The sequence below is a fragment of the Panthera uncia genome, chromosome B1 (genome assembly GCF_023721935.1).
Source record: "Panthera uncia isolate 11264 chromosome B1, Puncia_PCG_1.0, whole genome shotgun sequence".
Lineage (NCBI taxonomy): Eukaryota > Metazoa > Chordata > Mammalia > Carnivora > Felidae > Panthera > Panthera uncia.
This window is the reverse complement of record NC_064811.1, coordinates 175,799,411-175,811,416: the sequence shown is the minus strand read 5'-3', so window position 1 is coordinate 175,811,416 and position 12,006 is coordinate 175,799,411. Positions and strand designations below refer to the sequence as shown.

General features: G+C 45.2%; 1 protein-coding gene across 8 annotated transcripts in view; it reads left to right on the top strand.

Moving 5' to 3' along the window:
- Positions 1-12,000, top strand: part of DLC1 (DLC1 Rho GTPase activating protein) — a 550,042-nt gene extending 538,042 nt beyond the window's left edge. For all 8 annotated transcript variants that reach the window (XM_049631680.1, XM_049631683.1, XM_049631686.1 and 5 more), the window contains 6 exons: positions 2,408-2,471; positions 4,787-6,210; positions 6,687-6,863; positions 9,328-9,487; positions 9,609-9,807; positions 11,362-12,000. In XM_049631680.1, coding sequence (XP_049487637.1) covers positions 2,408-2,471; positions 4,787-6,210; positions 6,687-6,863; positions 9,328-9,487; positions 9,609-9,807; positions 11,362-11,759 — 2,422 coding nt within the window. In that variant the 3' untranslated portion in view covers positions 11,760-12,000. The remainder of the gene's footprint in view (positions 1-2,407; positions 2,472-4,786; positions 6,211-6,686; positions 6,864-9,327; positions 9,488-9,608; positions 9,808-11,361) is intronic.
- The last annotated feature ends 6 nt before the right edge of the window (positions 12,001-12,006 follow it).

Sequence of the window (12,006 nt, the reverse complement as noted above, 5' to 3'; positions counted from 1 at the left end):
TATGTAATATATCTATATATATATATATATAGAATATATATATATTACATATATATAATGTAATATATATAGAATATATATAGAATATATATATATGTTACATATATATATTATATATATATAGAATATATATATATATACCATAAAGTTGTAGAGTAATATACATATATATATATATATATATGTGTGTATATATATATATATATATACACACACATACCATAAAGTTGTTGTGGAGACCAAAATGAAATAACACATATGAGGTGCCGGGCATGGAGCCTGACCCAGAGCGAGCCCCAATTCATCTCGCTACAACCTTTTCATGTCAATATTGTCTGAGTAGCTACAGTCTCACCAGTGGGCATTCTTTGGAGGTCCTGGGAACAGATGAATTTTACAGAAACCTCAAGGAATAACTTCCAGGCTTCAAAATTGAAATGCCATTAGCTTGGTGCTACCAACATAAAAAAAAGATAATGTTGACCTTTATAAAAGTTGCCTCCTGGGTCTTTTTTGTTGGACTCAAATCTGGAGTTTGTGAACTAGGCCCCTCCCCCCTGCCACAGGCTTCCATGCCTAGTAAACCTGGTTATAAACACCACTCAACCATTAAAGCCCAAATGAACTCAAGTGGGTATTTGATTACAGGTTTGATTAATGAAACCCAGACCTAAGACTAAGTGTAACCATTCCGGATTCTTTAAATCTTGAAAACATTTAAGAACTAAAACACACTGTGGGTATCAGTCACGTAAGTAAGGCTGGCCCCTTGGGGAGGGACCTTATAGCTACTCATTTTAAAGTTTGGGCTTTTTCTTAGTTATTTGTTTTCTTTCCCTCCCCATCGACAGAGAGAATTTTTCTGAACATAGGCAACATAGGCGTCCTGAGTTATCTTTGTTTATTCTATAAACAGGCTACCACGTAATCTATGAAATCAAAGGCAGTCTTATCAGCAGGCAAAAATACTTTCTATCCTCCTGCATCAAGTTGTTAGACAAGTTGCAAGAACAGAATCGGGGAGATAAAGCCTTGAAGCAGTCTTATGGTCAGTTTGAATTTGTGTGAATTAAATGCTCTTTTCCTATGAAAACAGAAGAATTGCAATTGTAGGAAAAAACGGGTAGCTGACCGTGGAAGACAGATTCGTTAAAGGTTTATTTGAGGAAGACCAAGTGATGGTCATCTGCAAGCTGTCAGAGAGGGCTGTCATTCACACTTTCACATACCACGTATTCCTGCATATGTAAAGGGTTTCTTTTCTCAGCTATTTCATTATTTCCCGATGAGGAACTTTGTTTTGGGGGACTTTGTGGGGGGGAGGGGTTGTTTGGTTGTTTTGTTTTGTTTTAGTATTTTTCAGGAAACCTGAATTATTTCCCTAATTGTAAATTGACATGTTACTCCTTGACAGTGGTAAAAAAAAAAAGTACCCAAAGTAAAAATATGACCCTTGTTCCAAACAAGAATCTGATCAAGTTCTTCTTGCTTGAACTCTAAAGACTTTGACCCTCAAGGCTGCTGTATAAAAATTTTTTCAGTAATTGCACTATTGCTACGACTGTACCCAACATTATCCTGTCCTATACAGGACGTTGTAAAAAGAATTGGGTCTTAGAGAGGCACCAGTTTCCTTTCTGTCCAAGAACTCATTACATTTTTGAACAGAGTGTCTAAGATTATTATTTATTGCAGAGAACTAAAAATTGGTTTATTTCCATCTTTGGATTTTTATTTGAGATAGAATTTACCATTTATTTTACCAAGAACTCTGCTTGGTTCCTTGCTGCTGTTCCCATTTCTAAGGAGACTTCAGTGGCTCTTATATCTTGGCACTGTGTGGAGCTACCTAATGGCCCAACCTAGGTGCTCTAGAAAGAATAAAATCCCTCATTGAGAGTTGTTTGTTCCACGAAGAATAAGAAATACCGGATAGTGCCATAGCAATGTGTCACTTTACTGTAAAATATCAATAATCAATTTAAATGAAGAAAGGTAGGGGCGCCTGGGTGGCTCAGTTGGTTAAGCGTCCGACTTCAGCTCAGGTCATGATCTCACAGCTCGTGGGTTCGAGCCCCACATCGGGTTCTGTGCTGACAGGTCAGAGCCTGGAGCCTGCTTCAGATTCTGTGTCTCCCTTTCTCTTTGTCCCGCACCAGCTTGCACTCTGACTCTCTCTCTTAAAAAATAAATAAACATTAAAAAAAGTTTAAAAAAAAATAAATGAAGAAAGGTGTAAAGGTATTTTTAAACTGTTCACTTCTTAAAGAAGTTCCTAATACTCTTCTAAATTAAAATTTTTTATAGAATAAAGAAGCTCATTAAGCATGTCACCTGTTTGGAAAAAATATTTATCTACCCATCATTGGTTTCCTATCTTTACTAATATTACTTCTTTGCTCTGTAGGCGTCTCAATACTTTAAACAAATGTGCAGTGATGAAGCTGGAAATTAGTCCTCATCGGAAGAGAGTGAGTATATACGATATATAATAGGATGGGAGGAAAGGGGGCAGACCAAAAACTGTGTGTTTTGTAACAGGTTTTATCTCTCAGACTCTTATTACTTCCTTATTCCAAAAACATCTGCATTTTTTTTTTATTTTTTTTTTAACGTTTATTTATTTTTGAGACAGAGAGAGACAGAGCATGAACGGGGGAGGGTCAGAGAGAGAGGAGACACAGAATCCGAAACAAGCTCCAGGTTCTGAGCGGTCAGCACAGAGCCCGACGCAGGGCTCGAACTCACGGACCGTGAGATCATGACCTGAGCCGAAGTCGGACGCTTAACCGACTGAGCCACCCAGGCGCCCCAAACATCTGCATCTTTAACATAATAATCCCTTCAGGTTTACCAAAGACCAAGTAGCCTTATGTAACTGAAACCAATAGTTGCAGCGAGGCGATGAATTGCGGTTTTCCTACTGTTTGTTTTTTTTTTTTAATTGAGATAGAACTGACATATAACATAATACTAGTTTCAGGTGTATGACACAGGGGCTCAATATCTGCATATATTACAAAGTGATCATGGCCAGAAGCCTCGTAAATATCCATCACCACACATACTTACATTTTTTTTTCTTGTGATGAGAAGATCTACTTTCTCAGCAGTTTTCAAATATACCATACGGTATTATTAACTATAGTCACCATGCTGTACGTCACATCCCCGAACCTTATTTATTTTATAACTGGATATTTGTACCTTTTGACCCCTGCCTCTGACAACCACCAGTCTGTTCTCTGTATCTATGAGGGTTTTTTTTTTTTAATTGTTTTTTATTGGAACAAATCATCTATTATTTTGCCTTTTTAAGTCATTGCCGACTCCAGATTAAAGGAATAAGACTTAGGGAACCCCAGTGAATCCTCCATTATTCCCTTCAGAAATTAAAGCTAAAGTTCTTTGGGAACTCTCTCTCTTCCCATATAACAGTAACAGTGTTTCAGAGCTGCAGGGATGGAGGTAGCCTGTGGGGTGCTGAAGAATAATGAGAGATAGGAGGGAGGAAAAGAGGTGGGGGAGATGGAGGGAAGGGCAGGAAATCCCACACATTCTAGTGGAATGGTGGCACATAACTTCTGTGGATGAAATGTGAGAACCTTTTATGAGATCGTAGGAGAAGAAGTGGGTGTAGTCCTGGGAGTGAGTGTCACAAATTAGAGTAAACAGGAATAAGTTTGGTCAAAGAACATATTTCTGACTGTTCAGAGTACAGATTTTAATTATCCTACGGTCCCTGTCTTGCAACAAGCCGCCCTCTCAGGGGAGTTAAACCTTTTAAACAAATGAACTGGAACCTCAGCACCCACTGGGCTGTGGAGAGGAGTCCACAAGTCAGCGTTTAATGCTCTCTACTCATTGTCCTGTGAAACGTGGGTCATGTGATACTTTCCACACCAGTGGGAAAGACATGCATCACACTGAGCTGGGCCTTTTGAGATCCCGCCTAAAAGGCTCAGATGCGGTAGTTTGTGACACAGCATAACCCTGAGTCCTGCCCATAAATCAAGCATAATCAGCAAAGATGTAACATCGTGTTTGTGAGTGTTCCATGCTGTCAGGACTGGGTATTTGTGAGGCCTTGTTAAATTGCCTGGAGCATGTCTGAGGTTGAAACTTCACAGGACATGTGTGGCATTAGCTCTAGACCCTGTGTCTGGTGGGGGAAGGGATGAAAAAGAACAGGTAAGAAGCTGAAAAGTATCAGCCTTAAGAGATGTGGTGACTTACCTTGCTTGGTGTCTCCACCGGTCTGGTAGGAGATCTTGTATGCTTTTAGGGTGGCCACACACTTCAGTGTCCATTCTTCTTAGTGTTTGAAAACTACCTTTTTAATTGTGAAAGAGAATATAAACACATGCTATCAACAGACAGCAAAATTGGAGGCAGACCAGAGGGAGTCCTACCCGTTGCTGACTCCAGCTCAAAATATTTTGCATGCCTGGAATTTTCACAGATCTTGGAGTTTTCCTCTGTGAGCACTTAAAGAACAGCCTACAGATCCAACAGTTTCTACAAAACAATTCTTATTTAGCTTGAAACACTTGGTCAGGCTTTTTCCTGTCAAAGTCCTGACATCCAACATACATCTTTGTCATTTAAAAAAAGAACAATAAAGTAATAATCATAATAATAAGTAATAAAATAAAGATACAAAGGGGGGAATTGACACTGATGGCGTATCATGAGCCAGGTCCTAGGCGTCCGGCCCCCAGCACACGTCCCCGCTCCCTGCTGTCTGCCGGTCCCAGCGATGAATGCCTCCATTCTGTCTTTGCAGAGTGAGGATTCGGACGAGGACGAGCCCTGTGCAATAAGCGGCAAATGGACTTTCCAGAGGGACAGCAAGAGGTGGTCCCGGCTGGAAGAGTTTGATGTCTTTTCTTCAAAGCAGGACGCAGCCCCCGGGGCCCCCGACGATGCCCACCTGAAGAACGCGGCGAGCCATGAAAGCATGCTGACGGACCTCAGCGAGCGCCAGGAGGTGGCCTCGGTCCGCAGCCTCAGCAGCACCGGCAGCCTCCCGGTGCACGCGCCTCACACCGGGGACGCGGCGACGCCCCGCACGAACTCCGTCATCAGCGTGTGCTCCTCCGGCAACTTCGTGGGCAATGACAACTCTTTCTGCAGCCTGCCCTCCCCCAAGGAACTGTCCAGCTTCAGCTTCAGCATGAAAGGCCACGAGAAGAACGCCAAGTCCAAGACGCGCAGCCTGCTGAAACGCATGGAGAGCCTGAAGCTCAAGGGCTCGCACCACGGCAAGCACAAGGCGCCTTCCAAGCTGGGGCTGATCATCAGCGGGCCCATCCTGCAGGAGGGGATGGACGAGGAGAAGCTGAAGCAGCTGAACTGCGTGGAGATCTCCGCGCTCAACGGCAACCACATCAACGTGCCCGCGGTTCGCAAGCGGAGCGTTTCCAACTCCACGCAGACCAGCAGCAGCAGCAGCCAGTCGGAGACCAGCAGCGCCGTGAGCACGCCCAGCCCGGTCACCAGGACCCGGAGCCTCAGCGCCTGCAACAAGCGGGTGGGCATGTACCTGGAGGGCTTCGATCCGTTCAATCAGTCCACGTTCAACAACGTCATGGAACAGAACTTCAAGAACCGCGAGACCTACCCAGAGGACGCAGTGTTCTACATCCCGGAAGATCACAAGCCCGGCACCTTCCCCAAGGCGCTCTCCAACGGCAGTTTCTCTCCGTCAGGGAAGAACAGCTCGGTCAACTGGAGGACTGGAAGCTTCCACGGCCCGGGCCACATCAGCCTGAGGAGGGACAACGGCAGCGACGGCCCCAAGGAGCTTAAGCGACGCAATTCGTCCAGCTCCATGAGCAGCCGCCTGAGTATCTATGACAACGTGCCGGGCTCCATCCTCTACTCCAGTTCGGGTGACCTGGCCGACCTGGAGAACGAGGACATCTTCCCCGAGCTGGACGACATCCTCTACCACGTGAAGGGGATGCAGAGGATAGTCAACCAGTGGTCGGAGAAGTTTTCAGACGAGGGAGACTCCGACTCAGCCCTGGACTCGGTCTCTCCGTGCCCGTCGTCTCCCAAACAGATACACCTGGATGTGGACAACGACCGAGCCACGCCCAGTGACCTGGACAGTACCGGCAACTCACTGAACGAGCCGGAAGAGCCCTCCGACATCCCGGAAAGGAGGGATTCTGGGGTTGGGGCCTCTCTGACAAGGTCCAATAGGTGAGAGCTTGGCTGCCCTCTGGAGGTGGGGGAGGTCGGAAAGGGATTGCTGCCGCTCTCATGTGGGGGACATGGGGTTAGGGCATTCCTGGCCCTGTGAGCTCCTAAGGAAAGAGATCAGGAGGCCCTAACATCCAAAAAGGGTGGATGTTGTTTCATAGGTGCGGAGTTTCAGCTTGAGAAGAGGAAGGAAGTCTTGTGGATGCATGGTGGTGATGGTTGTACAATGGCGTGAAGAGATTTTATGCCCCTGAGCTGTCACTTAGTGGTTAAGATGGCCGTTTACGTAATGTGTATTTTATCGTGGGTGGGGAGGGGAAGAAAAGAACGGAGTAGAAGTCAGTTCTCTCGGTTCCTAAGAGGCCAGCAGGCAGCCCACCGCTGATTTTGTGTGTACCTGTTAAAAAGCCGTTGTACTCACCCCTCCCCTTGCTCCTCTCCCTCGTGCTCACCCCTCCCCTGCTTCTCTCCCGTAGGCACAGACTGCGATGGCACAGTTTCCAGAGCTCCCATCGGCCGAGCTTAAACTCTGTATCGCTGCAGATTAACTGCCAGTCTGTGGCCCAGATGAACCTGCTGCAGAAGTACTCGCTCCTAAAGTTAACCGCCCTGCTGGAGAAGTACACGCCTTCGAATAAGCACGGTTTTAGCTGGTAAGAGTTTACTGTGCTCGGTCAACTAATTGGAAATGTTTTGGGGCAGCTCCCTGAAGCTGAAGGTATCCATCCTCTATGAATGCCTTTCGACTATCATCCAAATGTAATCCCTGCATTCTTGAGGCCACATCTGATACTGCTCAAGCCAGTGTAACTTTGGCGACTAAGCAGTGGGATTGGTGGAGGGAGATTCAGTGCCCGGAGTGACAAATGGCCAGTTGATGGAGTGAGAATGCGTGGCTGTTCCATCACGCTGTACAGGCACCTCCTTCCTGTGTTAGAAAGAGCCCCCGGTGGGTAAATAGATGTACCGATCAGATCATGTTATGGAAGGAAGGAAAGAAAAATGTTCAGGTCATAGGATGTTGAGACCAACTGTGAAATGCTTACTGTACAGTTCGGGCCTCCTGACCTTCTCCAGGTATGTTTTTAGAAATCATTTTTGATGGAAATATTTGAAGCATCACTCAAAAATCTCCCTGTGCTAAAAAATTTAGGTTATGTTTCTAACAAAGACACTTCAACAGTGAATAATAAACGTAAGGAATTCACTGCTCTAAGATACTCCAGACTAAATACACACGAAGGTAAAATCCCTCAGATGAACTGTTCATGATTACTTTTAAAACTGCGGCCCTCCGTGTGTATCACGTGAGATGGACATCGTTAGGCTGGATGGGCCACGGATGTGACCCACTGTGTGTGTATCTTAATTTTTCTGCTAGCAGTGCAAAGCAGAGAACTGTCTCTAGATTGACATCCAAGTGCATTTCACAGTGTCAGCTGGGTATCCTTAAGCCTTTTCCCTAATCTGAGTGTTTATCATCTGGATTCACTGCTTTGTATAAAAACAGGGAAGCAGCCCATGTCCTCAGTAGCGCTCTGGAGCAAACCAGAGGGGCCGGGGTGCGTCAGCAAAGCAGCAGAACTGTTGTTTCTCTCTCCAGCCCCCCGTCTCCTCAGGACTCGTAGTGAGTTTAGCTTCAGCATCAAAGCACCTCCCGTTCAAAGGCTGTTATTATGTGAGCCTTGCTAAATACAGAAGTTGTTTGTTCTGAATGACAGAAATAAGTATTGACCGGTTTATCCCCGCATGCTTCAGATTCTCGGTGGAGATCGTAATGTGTTCTTTGCACATTCCGCCGCTGGCTTTTTTCCCCCCGACAAAGCAAGTATTATGCACACTTATGGCCATGATACCATAAACTTACTGTATGGAAATACAAATTTGGCTCTACGCTTTAGTTTTACCTTTCGTAGGGCTATAAACAGTAACGTGCCGTGGCTGCTGGCGAGCGCTCAGAAGTCAAAGCAGTCTGTCTTCTGCAGTGTTCCTCTGTGCGTAGAGTCATATTTTCCCTGCTGGCTATTTAAAAGTGCATATTTTACATTCTCGGTTCTGAGTTGCCCACCCCCCCTTCCCACCAAACCCTCAAGAATCTGAAAGTCCGTAATACTTCTTGAGTTCTGGTCAGTTTTTCCAGTGAGTCAAAACCAAATGTAAAAGCCTCGCATTGTGGGATCCATGGAATAGGGAGAAATTCTACACAAAGTTCTTTTCCTGTTCGGCCTTGCCCTTTCTTGTCCCGTTTAGAGAGGTCACTTGTAGAGCTGAAATTTCTGCTTGACAGCATTAAATGCATGACATCGGTTTCCTGTTGCTCCATATACTTCTGGGGCTGGACCTGGTTTCAGGACTCCAGGGAGCCTGGGGTAGCCTCACAAAACCTTCATTGTTCTTTTCCATCTTCCTCTAGAAACCTAAAGATGTTATATTCTCCAGGGTCATCTGCAGGAGAATTTATTTTGACTTCGGGTCATTAGCTTGGCCCCCACTGTTGAGCTCTGGAATTGGTTCTCATTATGTTGGACCAACATCACATATTTGCTATTTTCTCCTCCGGCATTACATGATCCTTTTTATACCCTAAATACTTTGTATCTCATCAAGAACTTAGAAATGATTCTTGCCCATCTACAGGACAAATGGGAACGTGTTTTTCAAATTCTGTCATGAAGCTCCTAAATTAGGGCCTTGAATGTTCTTTTCTGTTCGTGTGCCTTCCTGTGCCGCCATTTTGTAAGGAAGCCCATCAGCTCCCTTAAGGATATAAACCCAGTTCTCCGAGTTAATAGTGGGAGAAGAATCCCCAGTGGAGAAAATGTTACTGGGCCTCAGAGCCCCAACTCTCAGAAGATCCAGAATAGCACTGTCCTGTGAAACTGTCTGTGATGGTGGAAATGTGCTGTATCTGCTCAGACGGCAGCTACTGGTTACAGATGGCTAGTGAGCACTTGAACTGTGGCTAATACAACTGAGGAACTAAATTTGTCATTTTATTTAATTTAAGTAGCCACCTTAGTAACACGGATACAAAGCTCACAGGGTTTACCTGCAAAAGATGGATTAAGGGTCTACAGACAAATAAACATAACCTCCCCCCACCTGCTCTTTAAATAGGGCTGTGCCCAAGTTCATGAAAAGGATCAAGGTTCCAGACTATAAGGACCGGAATGTGTTCGGGGTCCCTCTGACGGTCAATGTGCAGCGCACAGGACAGCCCCTGCCCCAGAGCATTCAGCAGGCCATGCGCTACCTCCGCAACCACTGTTTGGATCAGGTGAGAACTGCCTCGTGCAGGCCCCGCTGAATCATGGGACCTCAGATGCATGCTTCTTTTTTATAGTTTTGTAGTGAAAATGCTGCTTCTGTCTTGCCATTTAATGTTTTTCTTCCAACAGGTTGGGCTCTTCAGAAAGTCGGGTGTCAAGTCCCGGATTCAGGCTCTGCGCCAGATGAATGAAAGTGCCATAGATTGTGTCAGCTATGAGGGACAGTCTGCTTATGATGTAGCAGACATGTTGAAGCAGTATTTTCGAGACCTTCCTGAGCCACTAATGACGAACAAACTCTCGGAAACCTTTCTACAGATCTACCAGTGTGAGTGTTCTTTGATCTTAATGCCGTTGGCCTTGGGGAAAAGTGGGACCACCTGAAACCTTGGCTTCCTTTGATGCCATTCTTTTAGAGCCACATGATGACCTTCTTGGAAACACATGTCATCAACTTCTTTCTTCCTTTTCTCCTGGTTTGTGGGATAGGTTTCTGTGTACCTGTTGAGTAATGCAAAAATAAATTTCCCTTATCGTCATTCTCTAATTACTGAAGCAATTACACATTTTTACATTGTGATCCAGGAGCTCATTCCTTCATTCGTTTCTAGAACAGTCTTCCCTTAGATGCTTAAAAGAGCAGGTACCAAGATATTTCAGTTGACTCTCATCTCTCCAGCAGGGCCTGCTGTGTTTAAAACGTCACAGGTGTCTGTGTGGTTTATCTTGCTGGAAAGTGAATAAATAATCTTTTTCTGTTATTCATCTCCTCTTCTGCCAGAAATACTTGGGAAAACAATACCCATGCCCTTCTCACTTTTAAGTAAAGCTTAAAGCAAACAGTTGTCTAAATTAATGGTCAAGATCAGGATTATGGCTTTTACGGCCCCGTGTTTTTCTTGGCTCCGTGTGGTGTTACAGCCATGTAATATAGAAGCAGCTTCTCTCCGTGCTCAAATTGTCTCCAGCCTGGCGCGCTGGACCTCATCTTATGAGAAATGGAGCTGGTCTGGATTATTTCATTATTTGTTTCATCCTTTCAGATTTTCTGAAAACACAGGTCACATTTTCCCCACCAAGGTATTTGTTATGTGTTGTAACCATGGAGCCGTTAATCGGTTTGTCCTACGGAGCTGCACTTGACTGACTTGATTTTTCCACCACATGCCTCTTAAAAGGCAGATTTGCCGAGTAAAGGAGACCTGAAGGTTGAGCCCCGCGTTTTCTACATGTATGTCATTTTCCTGGTTTTATTTCTCAAGCATATATTTTTGTAATAGCCTCTCAGTATGCTTTCTAAAACTTAAAAACATCACTAGTAAAAATATCTGTTTCAGCTGACTCTTTTAGCAGCTTGCTTTCTCCATTTTACGAATGAGCCGATCAGTTCTAGTTATGGAAGGTCCCCAGAGATACTGGACCCTTTGTATAAAGGCCAAGAAAGATTTTATCCCCTTGTACATGTCTTCAATAAGGTTTTTCACTGAAACTACACAAAAGTGTAACTGTGTGTTGTGTTTTCAGTAATCGAGAATGGTAAACTGGGGAGTTCCAAAAAAAAAAAATACTTAGAAAAGAAAAGCTATTCCAAAAACCAAAAGAACAGGCATCATATCTGGAGCTGAACTCTGAGGTGGATTTAGGATATTGGCATTGTGGGTGTTGAAAATTTTTTAACTCCTCCACAGGCAGGAAATACTTGAGGGCAGTGACGCTGGTGGCCGTCCCTAATTTCTTCCATATTAACCTCAAGTACACTTTCTGCAAGCGCTTGTTCAGGACTGGGCCGAGGTCGTTGGTGCTGGTGTTTGCTTTGGGACGTTTCCTTGCAATGCGCGTGGAAAAGCACCGAGCTGATGGGGGAAATGCCTGTGTTATACAGGTGTGCCCAAGGACCAGCGCCTCCAGGCGATCAAGGCCGCCATTATGCTCCTGCCTGATGAGAACCGGGAGGTTCTACAGACGCTCCTTTATTTCTTGAGTGACGTCACGGCCGCCGTCAAAGAAAACCAGATGACGCCCACCAACCTGGCTGTGTGCCTAGCGCCCTCCCTTTTCCACCTCAACACCCTGAAGAGAGAGAATTCTTCTCCAAGGTACGGGTCAGACGAGATATGCACGCACATGCTCTGTTCTTCCAACAAACGCAACCTACCTTTCCTCCTCAGTTGTCCCTGGGTTTTCGTTGGTTTCACACTCGAGTCAAGCACAAAGGAGTTTGGCCTCCATCCTTCACGGTCCCCTTACTTCCCTCCTTTCTTCTCAGCCCTGGGGGCGTAACTTTCCAGACAGTCTAGTGACAACGACGCTTTGAGAGCAATTTGGATGTGTGCTTCTCTATGGCAAGTGTTTTCCCTGAACCCCCCCCCCCCCCCCCCAGTGCCCTCTGTGACGTTGCCATCAAACTTTCTCCCAGCAAAGGATCATGAGGATTTGCTGACCTAAAAAACTGGATGGGGATAAGGCCCTTGCTGCCTTGACTTCTGCAGAGTCAACAAAGCCAAGCCCCCAGCCTGTGCTGCAAGTT